The 16,276-nt window shown below is 38.3% G+C and overlaps 1 protein-coding gene across 4 annotated transcripts in view; it reads right to left on the reverse strand.

Annotated features, from left to right (window-relative positions):
• Xrn2 (5'-3' exoribonuclease 2) overlaps positions 1 to 16,276 on the reverse strand; it is a 68,390-nt gene that overhangs the window by 50,995 nt on the left and 1,119 nt on the right. The window contains exons 1-9 of one of the 4 annotated variants that reach the window (XM_010634206.3): positions 15,667 to 15,872; positions 5,753 to 5,880; positions 5,558 to 5,669; positions 3,221 to 3,332; positions 2,351 to 2,409; positions 2,185 to 2,274; positions 1,335 to 1,407; positions 1,050 to 1,100; positions 460 to 617 (exon numbers count right to left, since the gene is read on the reverse strand). In XM_010634206.3, coding sequence (XP_010632508.1) covers positions 460 to 617; positions 1,050 to 1,100; positions 1,335 to 1,407; positions 2,185 to 2,274; positions 2,351 to 2,409; positions 3,221 to 3,332; positions 5,558 to 5,669; positions 5,753 to 5,880; positions 15,667 to 15,741 — 858 coding nt within the window. In that variant the 5' untranslated portion in view covers positions 15,742 to 15,872. Of the gene's footprint in view, positions 1 to 459; positions 618 to 1,049; positions 1,101 to 1,334; positions 1,408 to 2,184; positions 2,275 to 2,350; positions 2,410 to 3,220; positions 3,333 to 5,557; positions 5,670 to 5,752; positions 5,881 to 6,791; positions 6,871 to 15,666; positions 15,873 to 16,276 lie in introns of those variants that run through there. The other 3 variants (XM_010634207.3, XM_033761153.1, XM_033761154.1) reach the window with 3 other exon arrangements.

Consider the following 16,276-nt stretch of genomic DNA (forward strand, 5'->3'; position numbering starts at 1 on the left):
TATATATATATAAACTCATACAGCATACTGTGTTTCTTACTTGCTTTTAAAACTTTTTCCCCCTGTACCCTATTCTTAAAATAGAAACCCCCTAAAAGGATATGGGTTCATGTGAACCCAAAAGACACAAAAACTGTAACTTAAAAATATCAAGAAGTTAAATACATAAGATTTGTAGTTCCTTGAAGAACAGTAACCATCTGAATAAAGCACATGCAGTGGTCAATATCTTCTTCAAGAACTTAACCTCATGTAGATGTGGGCTACAATAGAAAATTATAAAGTAGAATGAATATGTGTATGCACGTTTTTGAATGCAGCTTTACTTTAAAGTACTTATAAGATCTCTCTGTGAGGGTAGCATTTTAAAAATGAGGCAGTTTGAATATTTCTATTATGTATATTTAGCATGACAATTTTATTTTTGAAACAAGGATGCTAACATCTCCAAGTTCTTACCTTTCCCTTCTTTTCTCTTGGCAAACCTTCACAATCTTTGACCTCATGTCCAAACTGGTTACAAAGACCACAAGGTTTGGGTTTGTTTGGTTTGAACTCTTCTCTAATAATGGTAAAGTTGGGTTCGTGTGTAGCGAGGCCAAGCATAATGAGATCAGCTACCAATAAGAAAAAACATGGAATAGTGAGCACTTCAGAGGACCCTTACCACAACCGAAGTACTGTAAGACACCAATGAAAGAAAAGCCTCAGTTACAGGCAGAAAAGCCAAGAATCCCAAAGCTCCCTAGCACTCTTCAGTTAGCAATAAGTCCTCCAGATATACACACAGGGACACACACTAAGGCTTACCCACTCGGGAAGCTATACACTGCAGAAGTAAGTATAGCTATATCAAAAGGTTGAAAAACATTAACACAGGTGATCACTAATCACAGATTAAACAGCAACTCAATAGCAGTTCTCTCTCAAATTTAAAACAAGTGTGGCATTTCAGAATTTCCAGGTATCCCCTGACTAACCCATTACATTAGTCCACCAACTTGCTACACATTTACCCAAGAAAAATAAATCCCAAAGAAGAAACTTACCATCTGCCCCACATAAACAATGGTGAGTATTTGGGTCATGGTTAGGCTGTGCTGAAGTGGAAAAAATATAGAAATTTATATAAATACATTGTACACTGCAGTATTATCATCTTACCAAGTACTTCTAGCCAATGTTTTTTTGTTTTGTTTTTTTGTAGTACTGGTGATTGAACCCAAGGCCTGGCATATGCCAGGCAAGAGCCTTATTACTGAGCTACATCCACAGCCTGGTTTATCTTTTTTTTATATTGAATACACTGTAAATCAAGTATGTATGTCTTTTACCTCTTTGTCTTCTAATGTAATCCATGATTTTATGTTCTCCTTCACCAGGAGCACTAGCATCAGATAAAATAACCTATTTCAAGAAAAGTAACAATTTCAGCTCATCCCCAGTTTTCTATTAGCACAGAAATCAAAAGAACTGTCTATCTTAAGATAAACTGCAGTAACTCTATTATGACAGTATTACTGGTTGGGAATTTTCTACATAATACATGTGTCTTAAGCACCAAAACTGTTTCATTGATTAACTTACTACATGAGACAGAAGAGAATGAAATGTGTAGATTAGACTTTGCCACAGAAAAACTGATCAGTTCACAAGTTCTTACTATTTCCACTAATAGCCAAGGAGATAGCACTGAATCATATATGCCCCAAAATAGCCAGTAGAAGATAGCAATTAAATATAATTTACTATATCTAAATGAAGGAAAACATGCTTACAAACCTGAGTTTTATTAAGTTCATTTAAGTTTTACTTACATGAGAATAGTCATTTTTAAAAGCAATCCTATAACTTTAATCTTTCTGCATTTTGATATCTACTAACAGAAATTTCTACTTTGAAACTACATTCTTATATATTTTAAGAATTTCGAATCCCATTTTATAGCTTCACGGTGATGGTAAGAGAACAAAATTGACACTGAGAAGAAATTTAGCTATCTAAATCCTAACCACGCAAGGCAACCCATTTCCTATAACCTTGGAAGCTTCTCTTTTCTCTCTGACGGTCAAATAGCATCATATGGGAGGTGGGGGATGGGAGGATACAGAATATTAGTCATACCAAAGTGTAGCCTCAAATGATCACTCTAATCTTTTTGAAGTACCAAAATGTGTAACTTACTGTCAAATTTTTCCACCCAGGGTCATTATTTAAACGATCAGCAATGTAATAGCGAAGGCATTTAGCAAGATTGTCCATGAACTCAGTTCCCTAAAATGATAGGAGAAAATAAATTAACCTATCATTTAAGAGTTACCAATAGCTAGCAAAGTATAAGACTACTTACTGGTGTAATACAGTTGCTGTCAAATCTTTCTTTTATTTCTTCTGGAGGAAGATAGCCACCTAGAAAAGTGACAATGTTTTGTTTTCCCTATAAAATGTGAAGTAATTTAATATTAAAATAAAACAACAAAAAGTTCAAATACAAAAGGCACAGTGTTCCCTTTTTGTAGAAGAAAGTATGATTCCTCCTTTCAAATTGAACATAAACTTTAACGAGATTGTCAAAAAATGTAAACAAAATATACGATGTTTATATAAAAATTACAAAGTTCCTTGTGCAACAGAACACATAGACAGACACACACACAAATACACACACACACACACACACACGCCCCCCACAGTTTAAGGGTTTTAGTTTTGAGGAAAGTTAAAATGAAAATACCATGGAAAAATGAAATTAAAATGCTGAATTTAATACAATTTTGCTAAGAAACAAAATGATGAACTGGATGTAAAAATACTATTTTTTCCACTCTCACTGACTAGCTGTTTCTCAAGAAATAAATATATTCATAACATCTTTAATAAAGAAAATATACTTAAAATTAAAAAATTAGAATAAATACAATTAGGTTGTAGAGTCTTAGTTTTCAGCTGTGGTTAAAGTCACTATATACTTTTGTATTTCCAGCAAATTGTATTTCCAGCAAAATTCATCATGATCCAAGCCTATGGAATTATGTTTTTCAACTTTAGAGTGTAATTATACCGCACCAGCAATCTGTGACTCTTCTTGGTCTATGCGGGCATCCATGCCCTGACCTTCCCCTTGAGATTTTGCTCCTACCTGTGTATCCAGTAGGAATATAAGTCTTTGGGGACAAAGATAAAATGTCAAAAGTCCAACTCCAACCAGCTTCTTCTCTACCTTTTGCCAGTATCTCCTCCCTGATAGACTGCTTCTCAATTGCTGCTTCCATTCCTTCCTTTGATGCTCTGAACCTCCTCGATCGCTGCTGGTTCATTTTAGCACGTGGTGCCTGAAAACATGTATTTCACATTCATATAAGATGATTCAAAATATTCACAGATGCTGTACACTATTTTCAACCATTTTAGTACACTAAAATGGAAGAAAGTAATGTGCCTAATATCCTTTCATGACAGACAATAGATCCTGAAAACTTAAATTTGAACCATAACTCCACAATCTGAGCTCAGTCAGACAAGTGAGTAACAGACAAGCATCCTCTGAGAGCATAGTTCATTCATCCATACTCAAAGGGCTACAGCCCAATGCCAAGTCCCCTGGTCCAGAGCACATCAAGGTGCCCAGAAAGAAAAGCTCACTTTACTCCAAGATCTAGCCAGTATCTGAGGTATCATTAGCACAGCAACAGGGTCAGGGGACACTTGTCCTTCACCTGCACTAAAGGAATGACAATCTCCAAACCACCTTTACAACGTCCAATAAAAGCAATAGAAACAACTTCCTTTGGCACTGCAGGACTTGAACTGACTTTTACTCTCTATTTCCTATAATAAATTTCATAGCTAAGATTCTGTCTTTTCAACAAGGCACAGCAATTAGAGTGGAAACAATGTTTTAACCCAAAATGCTGTTGTTTTGGTTGTTGTTTCTTTTGTCTTGAGACAGCATCTCCCTATGTAGCCCAGGCTGGCCTCAAATTCACAGTGATCCTTTTAAGGCCTCAGCCTCCCAGGTGCTGGGACTATACATGTTTGCCACCACACCTGGCCAACCCAAAATACTTTTTTTTTTTTTTTTTGGTACAGGGGATCAAATTCAGGACCTTGTGCTTGCGAGGTAGGTGGCGGCACCACTAAGCTCAACTCCAGGCCCAGCCAAAAGTACTTTTATACCACTGTAATTATATGTATTTCCCCCAGTGCTGGAGATGGAACCCAGGGCGCAGCACCTGCTATGTAAGCACTCTTGAGCTATATCCCTAGTCCACCAAAAGTAATTTAAATCCCTAGATGAGCCTAAAAGAAGTTAACTGGACAGCAGGATTTGGGAATCTTACGGTTTCAGGGGGATTGAAGAACTTAGAATAATCTATCAACACCTAAATAATAAATTATCTAACGTTCCTTTAAACAGTTACTTTTCCTTTAAGATCAGACAGACCATCTAATGCAGCACTCTCAAACACTTAAGTTCAATGATCTGAATGTATACTTTAACAAAAATGTGTGCATACACATGTACAGACACATATATGGATATATATAATACTTGATGTAGTAAGGGCAAATGGAACCAACTTAAGGATTTTCTTCATGAAATGGAGCTCAATATGAATTGGAATATGCTCCTCACAAGACAGGTTCCTGTTCCCTTTATTCTTCACTCCACTGTAACTGCAAGTGAACAGACAGCTAATATTTTCCATTGGGTAAAAAGAGCTGCACAGAAAAGCTAATCCTGGACTCAAAGTACTCTGGATTTTCAAAGACATTCCACTAACTACTAGTACTACATCTAGGAGAAAATCTACTTGCCTACACATAACACATTTAAGGTTATAATTTACCTTTATTTTCTTATACTCATATATAGTCTAGGGGTCATTTATAACCTAAGTTACTTGGTATAATTATCATAGGTCCATAAAATAGTCTTCTCTTAAACCATTTTGAACGTTACTTATTGCTTGTAAGATATAATTCAAACTCCTGAATTTGGCACATAAACCCTTCCAAACTACTGTCCTACTTCCCCTTTCAATGCAAAACTGCAGCTACCCCAGAATCTCAATATGGTCACACACATGGAGGGTATGCTTACCTGTCACTTCTGGCAATCTGGAAGGTCTCCCTTCCTCCCCACACTTGTCCCATCCATCCCATACCACTGCCTATCAATCTCCAATTATTTTTCATCCTTAAAAAAATGGGAGAAAAGTCACCTCTATTTCTCAACTCCCACATCCTCTTCCTTCCATACCCCGCAAGTGCAGTCTACTGCCTATGAGGTACTGAACCCACTCATGCATCTGTCTCCCTCCCTTTGGTGGTAACCCTTCCAAAGTAAGGGTATTTGCCAACATCTCCAGCATTTCACAGTACCTGGCAGAAAATAAACATTAAAAATATTTGAGTGAACAAATGAAGTATGAGACTTTTGTTCAAATTCACCACAGTTGACATTTTTCACTATTTAGCTGACTTTCATTCTAGATGCTGGAAACACAGCAAAAACAAAAATGAAAGCTTCTAAGCAAATTATTTTAGCACTTACCACTCCATCTATTGCCATGTAGAGAAGACGCCTTGGTCTTACAATATTGAAAAGTCTGTCTATGTATTCAAAAATTGCAACCATCATTTCATCTTCATTTTTTGGTGCTGGCCTATAATGACAAGCAAACAATGTAGTATAATATAGTACTTCCCCTGTGACTTATGATAGCAGTGACAGAAACAGGTTACATACTTATCTTCAGGATGAGTACAGGGGTGGATGATTCCATTCATATCCAAATACAGATTATCAAACTCCACATCATTTGGGTTAGGTTTACTGGCATCAACTGGAATCTTTACACCATTGCATTCTTTTGGCTATGAGGAAGTGATAATTAATAGTTTGATTGTTCAGGTCTAAAAATGACAGATACTAGGTTCGATATGAACCTGTTTCATTTCTGGACTGGAGATAAAACAATTCAAGTAACTTATTTAAAAACAAGTTTTTCTTTTTCCTTAAAGCAAACTGACACATAATTTATCTGTAGAAAGTGAATGAATGGATTCTAACTCATTAATTTTGACAATGTGGGAGATTTTTATTAAATTTCCAAATTCAATTGTCCAAGTGACAGATCATGGGAACCATTCATTTATTCCACCATCCACATCAAATAAGTCCTGCCAATTTTTGGCTTCATACATGTTTGCCATGCATAATGATCAAAGTCCTGTCATTTTAATCTGAAAAAACTACTTTGTTCCTTTTCACTCCCATTATCATGAGTATCAGGTTCTTATATCTTACCTAAAAGGTCCTAATATTCCAACATCTCCAGTGTGCCCTTTACACTCTGAATTTTCTTTCTAAAGCATAAATCCCTGTGCCTGACACACTTTTCCAATGATTCCCACAGTGATGAGTGTTAACCAATGAGTCTTGCCTAGTCTTCTGTCCTGTCACAATAGCATGGAGGCCCACTGAGCTCTCAAATATTCGAGGAAATGCTCTTTCATCACATCTCAATGTCTTCAATAATGCATCTCTTTCCTCAACACCTTGTTCCCTACCCACATTCAATTCCTGAAATCTTATCAATTTTCCAGGGTCTCAACAGATCAAATGTCACCCACTTCCTAACCCTTGTACACATCTCCCAAGAAATTAATTGCTCCTCCCCTGCATTGGCTAAGAATTTTGATTATTCTCTTGTAGCATTTCCATAGTTTTATAATTAATTTGTCATTCTAAAACAACTACACTGTAAGGTAGGGAATATACTCACTTCTGAGGCAAATCATATTTTTATAAGTGATATTACTTTTGTGTTTTTCTTCCAGTGCCTCAACAAGATTAAGAACATGAGATCCAATTTTCATTGTTATTAAAATTCACTTTAAAAATAATGGCTCCCCAAACACTACAAAGCAACAACAACAAAACTGCAAACAATTTAAAAGCCCATCATGTATATGCTGCATCGTGGATAAATCTCAAAACATTATGCTAAGTGAAAGAAGTCAGTCACAGAAGATCACACTCTGAAAAATCTCATTTACAGAAAAGTCTGGAACAAATAAATCTATAGAGACAAGGGTAGATTGATGGCTACCTGAGGCTGAGGTAGGGGGAGGGAGCGGGACTTGAGAAGTAACTGCCCGTGGGTACAATGATGCTTTGGGGAGGTGTGAAAGTGTTCTAAAATTAGATAGCATGACTGTACAACTTCATAAATACAGAAAAACCTATTGAGTTGTATATTTAATGAATTTCACGATACTGTATATAAATTATATCTCAATAATTTTTTTTTAAAGAATAAAAATCAAAGGTGACTTAATTGGGGGCAGGGAGCCCATTGAGAAGAAAATGATTAATAAACTGTATGTCTAAACAGTGGGTAGCCAGACACCACGAGATTCAATGAATGACAGCTGGATGGTCACTGCTGAGTCAAAAGGCCACAATGGCAGAGGAACACATAGGGAGCACCTATAGACAGCCACAGAACAGACAATGTGGATGCTGCTCAGAGAAAAATATGCAGTATAGCAAAGGACAGAGAAAAGCAAGAGATGATAAATAATACCTTTGGGAGAGCAGTCATCTGAGATGGAGGAAGGACAAGGGACTGGGCTTCTGTTCATTTTATAATTGGAGGGAAAATATATGAAAAGGGATTTCAGGATGGAACAGTGTGGAAGCTATTAGACAGTGTTCTGTATATACATGTTGCAAACCAAGCCAAGGGCCTTATCAAAAGTAATGAGTTGGTAAGTGGCAAGGAAAGCAGACCATTCTTGGGGGGGGGGTCTATGGAAGAAGGTACTCCAAGCAAAACCAAATTCTATTTACTATTTAGGCAAGAGGCTCTCTGTCTCTCCATCTAATCTGTATACCACACAGTCCACACTTTCATATCTTCTTTATGCCAACCAGCCACCACACTCAGAAAAACGAAGATTCATTCTTTATGCCTCCCGAAGTCAAGGGTAAATATTTTCTACTTGGCTACATAATCTTAGTTGCAAATTCAATCCACCTGCGTAGAATGAACGCAGCCACAAACAATATGGAAACACATAGATGTGGATGTGTTAAATATAATTAATTCGGAAAAATGAGTGACTGCAAATTAACCTCTGCCCTCCTTCATGGCATAGCACTAGGCATAATGAACACTGAGTACTGAGTGTAGCTGCAGAATTTCTAACTCCACTATCTAGAAAAAAATACAATATGACAAAAGTGGCAGAAGAGGTTTCTGACTGAGAAAAGAAGTCCAGAAATTCCAACTAAGAAAACTGAACACATACCCCCCAAGAGTAGGTAGACATTTCAACAATTATGCAAATTTAGTTCCTTTGTTCAAGAGAGTTTGATGTTAAACAAAGGAATTCCTTCCTCAAAATCCTTGTCCAATATCAGTGTTTTTTCTGTTGAGCTGAAGTGAAATCCTTAATTAAAGGGCAGCTAAAGTAAGATTCACGCTGAACCCTAAAAGCAATTTATTTCATATAATAACTTCTCATTATCTGTTGGGTTCCCCAGCAGACTGAGCAAACACTGTAGTCTTCCTGTTCTACCCCAAGACCAGACAAAAATAACTGCATAACTACAGTGGAAAACCAGAAGCAGAAACTTCCATGGCTGAGAAATGACGAGACACTTGAAAGACGAGGGAACCGGTGGGCATAGTGTATATCACGTTAGAGATGCTGCCAAGGTGGGCAAACAGAGGAGGCTCCAGGCCTGCACAGGGATAAGAAGGGCAAAACTACTATTGTCAGCAACAGCTAAGCAGACACATTCTTGTTTAAACCTACAGGATTTAATGGCAACATAAGAAAAGTCAGGACTCATGTCTAAGGCTTCAGCTAATGGAAGTCAGATGCCAAACTATTAGATTTCCCTTGAAGCAGCTGGAAGCCATAGAAAATACAAAGTTTGGGTGTTATTTTGGGGGAAAATGGCCAAAGGCCTAATGAAAATGACCAATTAGGGCATTTGAGGCTTTAAAATTAAACTGTAACTCTGTATGTATGTGTAAAGTCTTGTCTGGTTGCTCAAGGGACAGTACACTGGGCCTCCTGAATTCTAGGTAGCAGCTCTACTACAGAGCTGCATCCTCAGCCTCAGGTTATAAATTTTGATGTTTCTGCCCAATATAGTATTAAAAACCTTGTAAACAATTAATGTTTCTTCAAGTTGTGTGTTAGATCTTCATCTTTAAACAATGTTTTAGTGAACAAGGATTAATAATTACCGCAGATATTTATGGACACTGAGAATGTCACAAACATGATTCTAACTAAGGTCCTTTCCTCAGGGCTTATTTCACTCTTTCCTCAAAGCCACTCTGTGAGGTCTGGAGTGTATTCAGTTTTCAAATGCTTGCAGGGTTAAGCAGCTTTTCAAAAGTCACCTCCCACTAGGTTCTGAGGCCAAGACTTGAACCGTGTAGTTTGGCCTTAAAGTGGTACCTTTACCACTATTCTACACGGACTGCTCTTTCACTAAGTATAACATGATGTGTGCCAAGGACCGCGGCACATATTGTTGAAGACACAAAACATGAAACCTGTGAAAGTGATCCTTGCTTTTCAGACTGAATAATATCAGAAAGATCAACTTGCAATATGACAAGAGTCCACGCACTTGCTTCCCAGTGAAACCAGAGAAAATTCTTTTAAAAACAAAAACATTTGAAGCTTTTGGCAAACAGTAATCTAATTTTTAAAAAAATCTATGAAAATAGTGGAAATGACTTTATTTATAAAGGATCATGGCAAAGTTAAAACCAAAGGTGCTCTCAAGAACAGTGAAAGTTATAGAGAAAAGCAACAACTGGAAGATTCATGGCTGTACTGATGATACAACCTATTATACAGGCCAGCTAACCTGGAGAAGACAGCTGGGGAAGGACACAGCTGGAGTCCTCCAGGATTTGGATACTAACTGCTGACCACATAAACCAATTCCTCAAGAATAGTCACAATCTAACTGGACAGGTTTACAGTGGAATTTATGCTCCAGTGAATGGCTGAAAGTAACAAAGCAACAGGTCCAATTGCTGGAATTTAATTGCGGGTGTGATCAGGAAAAGAAGAGGAGGAAACCAGCTGGTTCTCCCAGTCATCCAGGTAAACTACAGAGCTACCCCAAACCACACCTCCTTAAGGAGCAACACTGTGAAGAATTATAAAGAAATACAATAAACAAGCACACATCAACAAATTAGACAACTTAGATGGAGTGGACAAATTACTAAAAAGACATAAACTACCAAAAATGATTAAAGAAGAAATAAGCAGAATAAACCAATAAATGAAAAAAAACAAGTTACTAATTTAAAAACTAACCAAAAAGAGAAGGCCAGGCTAGGTGGCCTCAGTAAATTCTATGGTGCACCAAAGAGCAATTCATACCAAGTCTTCACGAACTCTTGCGGCACTTCCCAACTCATTTTATAAGGCCAATATAGTATTACTCTGATACTACACACAACACCCCCACACACACAAAGAACTGTGTGTACAGCTCAGTGGTAGAGTGCTTCCATAGCATGCCTAAGGCCCTGGATTTGATCCTCCAGCACTACAAAAAAGGTAAAAATAAAAAAATAAGGAAATAGGCCATTATCTATTGAACACAGTGCTAAAATCCTTGACAAAACAGAAGCAAATATAAAAGGAATCATACACCATGACCAAGTGGGATCTTTTCAAAACTTAATGCAAAATATCACCTTAACAGAATATAAACAAAAATGACATGATCCTTAATAATTATTTTAAAAGATTTGAAAAATCTAAAACACTTTCGCAAGTTAACAAGAACAACAAAAACTCTCAGCAAACCTCAGGGAGGGGAATCTACAACAAAAGCCCCAGTTAATGTTACACTTAATGATAAAAGCCTAGCTTTTCCCCCTTTAAGATAAAAAATAAGACAACATCTGTTCTGGCCTCTTTTATTATGATTATATTGGAAGTTCTAGCCAGGCATAGTGGCTTACGCCTTTAATCCCAGTACTTGGGAGGCTGAGGTAGGAGGATCACTGTGAGTTCGACACCAGCCTGGACTACATAGTGAGTTCCAGGTCAGTCTCAACTACACAGAGAGACCCTGTCTCAAAACAAAACAAAAACAACACAATAGTATCCCACCAAAACGGAACACATTAACAAGAAATGTATAACCCATGTTCTAGAAACTAAAACACTACTGAGAGAAACTAAGTGAGTTCTAAATAAATGGAACACATGCTAAATGCCTGGAATAGAAGATCTGATATTAAGATGGCAATACTGCCCAAACTGATTCATAAATTCAATACAATCCTGTAAGAATCTCAGCTGCTGTCTTTGTAGAAACTCACAAGCTGTTTTTAAATTTCAAATAGAAATACAAGGGAATGGAATAGCCAATACAACCTTGAAGGAAAAAAAAAGTAAGAGGATGCATATATCTTGATTTCTAAAGTTATTGCAAAATGATTGATAGTAATCAAGACAGTGATACTGGCACTAGGTCAAATGTAAATAACTATGGAATAGAATTTAAGAATTCAGAAATTAATATACTTAATAGTCAAATGATTTCTACAACAGTATCAAGTCCATTCATTGGGGAAAAGAGTAGTCAAATGGTGTGGGACAACTAGCCACACACAAAAGCATAAAGTTGGACCCCTACCTCACACCATATGTGAAACATCATGAACCTAATTTAAGAGTTGACACTGTAAAGCTCTTAGATGAAAACACAGAAATTAGATATGCCACAAAAAACATAAACAAGAAAAATAAACTGGACCTTATCAAAATTTAAAACTTTTATTCTTCAAAGTATACCATCAAGAAAGTGGAAATAACCCACAAAAAAGGAAAAAAAAATATGTATCTAATATGACTCATATCCAGAATGCATACATACATATACACATTTTCTCCTTCGCTCCCCTCTTTTGAGACAGGGCTTTGCTGTCCAGACTAGTTTAGAACTCCTGAACTCTTAGGCTCATAAAATCCTCTGGCTTCAGTCTCCCACAGATTGACACAACCAATGAAAGGACAACCTTATTTGCAAAGGGGCAAAAAACCTAAAATCTAAACATTTAATTCTTAAAACACACACACACACACACACACACACACACACACACAAACGGACAATAAGCACGTGTAATTCAAAACCACAGTAGGATATCTATTTCACACACTAACTAGGAATTAATAGTACAGACAGGAGTCTGAGCAAGGACAAGAAAGACAGTTATCTGGGTGACCTCAGACCAACACAGTTCTCACTCACTCCTCCCTTTCTTGCTCACAGTTCTCAAAAATAACCATAGAATGTATTGGGAATGAAATACCCTGAAAGAAGGAAAAGCTACCTGAAACTGTCCAGGCTTTGTTCCTGTCTCTCCCAGGGAATACAGCATCTTTATGTTAGTGAAGAAATGGCAGGGACAGCCCAGACTTTGTTCCTCTCTCCCCAAAAAGCAGTATCATTCAAAGCTTTAGCACAATGAGGTGCCTAACTCAGCATGGGCTGCCCCTCAGGAACCTCAGCTGCAATGCATGTGGGGTACATGCAGTAAGGACTCCACTTGGCCTGAGCTATTTCCCTGATCCTTGGGAGACCGGCCCCAAATGAGTCCTAGACATGTTAGCCCTTACTGCCTGTCTGTAAGTATACATGCGCTTCATTCAACTTATTTAGTGTGTTCTGTTTCACCAGACTCACAAAGTTGGTAACTGCTGCACATCAAGAATGTGGAAAAATTGGAACTTTTATGCATTGCTGATGGGAATGTAAAATGGGGTGACCACTCTGGAAAATAGTCTAGAAGTTCTTCAAATGTTTAAACATGGAGCCACCATATAACCCAGCAGCTCCACTCTTAGGTATATAAACACAAACATACAAACAATATTTTGCAATAAATTTTGAAATCAAGATATATGAATCCTCTTACTTTTTTTCTTCAGGATTGTATTGGCTATTCCAGTTCACTTATATTTCTATTTGAAATTTAAAAACAGCTTGCCAGTTTCTACAAAGACAACAGCTGAGATTCTGATAGGATTGTGTTGAATTTGAGTCAGTTTGGGCAGTATTGCCATCTTAATGTCAGATCTTCTATTCCAGGCACTTAGCATGTGTTCAATTTATTTAGAACTTAATTTCTCTCAATAGACCTCATAGTTTAAACTAGATGTAATAGTTTAAACTATACCCAGAACACAATTTGTAGCACTCAACACCTATATCAGAGAAGAAATGTCTCAAATTAATGACCTGGGCTTGCAAAGCAGCTAAACCTAAGATGAGCATAATAAAGAGGTAATAAAAACAATAGCAGAAATCAAAAAAGTCGAAAACAGGAAAACAACAAAGAGAAATCAATGAAAGCAACAGGTCAAAAGTTTAGACCAGGCAGATAATGAAACAAAAGACAAAATTACCAGTATGAAGAAGGAGAGATGGTGTCATTACAGATTTTAGTGAAAGTATAAGTAAATACTAAATACAACATTATGTCAAATCCAACTACTTAGATGAAACACAAAAATCCTCAAAAGATAAAAATTACAAAAGCTCATCCAAAGAGCAATGAATAATGTGAATAGTTGAACAGCTACTGAAGAAATTGAATTTGTATTTAAAAACCTTTCCATAAAATTCCAGGTCCAGATGCCTTCAGTGGTGAATTCTAAATATTTAAAGAAGAAACAATATCAATTCTACACAAACTCTTCCAGAAAATTTAAAAGGGCATACATTGCAATTCCACTAGAATGGGCCAGGGACTTGGCTCAGTGGTTCCGCTGCATGCCTTGTAAATCCACTAGAGGCCAATATCATTCTAGTATCAAAATTACACAAAGAGTTTACAAGAATGCTACAGACATATCTTTTGTGAACGTAGAACTTCTCAGGAAAACTTAAACGACATGAGTAGTGCCTGAGAGTTCCATTTATATACCCAAGAATATATAAAAACAATACAACATAACCAAATGAGGTATATATTGCAAAGGAATGAAAGGTAGGCTTAACATTTTTTAAGCCTTAACATTTACAAATTAATGAAATTCACCATATTGAAAGATGAAACACAGGAACTGTAAGATGAACTAAGACTATACAACTTCTCTAAGAAAACCTAAGAGCTAAGTAAACCTGGCTTTGGCAAAAACTTCTTAAATATATCACAAAAAGTAAAAACAGAAAAAGTTAATAAAGCACATGGCATTAAAATTTAAACTTCTAATTGCTCCTCCCCTGCACTAAGAATTTTGATTATTCTCTTGTAGCATTTCCATAGTATTATAATTAATTTGTCATTCTAAAACAAAACAACTACACTGTAATTGAAGTTACCAAATTAACCAATAGAGGAAACAAAAAAAGGTGATTACTGCCTTAGAATGAGGAGAGGACTGAATAAGAGACTATTCTCCTACTATATAGAGAATCAGAACTAAAACTGATAAATCAAGTATAAACATAGAGATAGAACCAAAATACTCAAAAGTGGCCGGGGATATAGCGCCGCGCCTGCCTGGCAAGCACAAGGTTCTGATGAGTTCGATCTCCGGTAACGGAAAATAAAGTAAAAAACAAAAAAGTAGCTGTGTCTGGAAAGAAAAAACAGTTTGGGAAAGGGTAGACCAATGAACTATTGATTTTTATTTGCTTAGCACTAGTTTCATTTTTAAAAGAAGTTTTACAAACAAAGCAAACAAGTATTGGGCTTAGCAACTTCTATGAGAGAAACACGAGAAATATTGGTAATGTCATTCATACCTAAGAAACTAAAAATTAAGAACTAGCGGGCCAGGGATTTAGCTCAGTGGTGCCGCCGCCTGCCTCGAAAGCTCAAGGTCCCCAGTTCTATCCCCGCCCCCCCAAAAAAACTTTGCCAACTGAATAAAAGAAAACCTCATAGCAACAGGAAAATATTGACATCAAAAACCGCAGAGAGGAGGGAATAGGTGTGACCCCAACTTTCCCAACCCAGAAATTCTAAGAGTTCACCATCAAATTCAGAATCATAGAAACGACAAAACTCAAGAACGGCCAAAAGTCTTCCTATATTTTAACAAACTAACAAAAAGGGTCTTGTTTGAGTGCATCCTGAAAATGTCAACAAACTGTCCAGGAGTCCGGACCCAAAGAAGAGGGCACTTATCAGACCTCTCCTGTTCGTAACCCTTTCCAATCCAGATGCTTTTTGATCAAGATTTGACAACACCAACAAAAAGGTCTCGCTCGGACAATAAGTAAGAAAAAAGCTCGCCTCCAAGTACTGTTTTACAAGGTGGATAAAATCATCCACATATCCCTAACCAGCCATCCCCGCAGACTCCGCCAAGGACGGCTGCTAGGGCCTCGGAGCCTCCAGCAGGACTATAGATGCGCAGCCCGGCGGAGACAAAGCGTGGGCGGGGCGTGAGGGTGCCGGGAAGCGGGGGCCCGGAGGGTCGGCCCCTGCAGCTTTCACCCGCCTCAGCCTCATCCACCAGCGGGCTGGCGGTGCGGTTGGAGTTCCTGTGCGGCTCCTCAGGGCCAGGCGTCGGGACGAGAGCCGAGGCCTACGCACGCCGGGCCTGGGTTCCAGCACGGCGATGGCCCCGGCGCCTCCTCACCTTCTCTTCCACGCAGTTAACAATGATGGACGGGTACTTGCGGCTGAGCCAGCGGAAGAACGCCGGGACTCCCATAACGGCGGCAAAGCCGAGGCAGCGGCCCGGCCAGCAACCTGCCGGCCAGCAACCTGTGTAACCAGAGAGACCTGCAGGAGCAGCAGTCGCTGGCACCTACACTTCCGCCCACGTGCGCCCCGCGGCCGGAAGTGATGAAACGCGCCGCCGCGGGGGACGCTGGGATGGGTTTGGAACGGGCAAGTTGAGGAGCGGCGGTTGGAGGGAGTCGGGTTGATGTGTCTCACAGTCTAGGTCGCTTTCTGTGGTCCAGACCTCATGGTGCGTGCGGGCTCGTCTCACTCACAGGGCTTACGCCTCCCTGTCGCGCGCTCCGCAGGCTCCGGGAGTATCCACCTGCCTTTTGGGTCAGTTTGGGAAACATGAACGATTTTAACTTTTTTTCACCTCGATTGAGTCAAATCGAAGCATCCGACGTCCGTAGTTCCATTTCCTGGTTTCTCTCGGGTTTTTGCCACAGCACGAACTAAGGCCATGAAACGGAGCATTTTAAAGTATTTTACAATAACTGGTTAGCATAAATTCACTCAATTGC

Source organism: Fukomys damarensis, unplaced genomic scaffold (genome assembly GCF_012274545.1).
Source record: "Fukomys damarensis isolate Sample0158 unplaced genomic scaffold, DMR_v1.0_HiC HiC_scaffold_7, whole genome shotgun sequence".
NCBI lineage: Eukaryota > Metazoa > Chordata > Mammalia > Rodentia > Bathyergidae > Fukomys > Fukomys damarensis.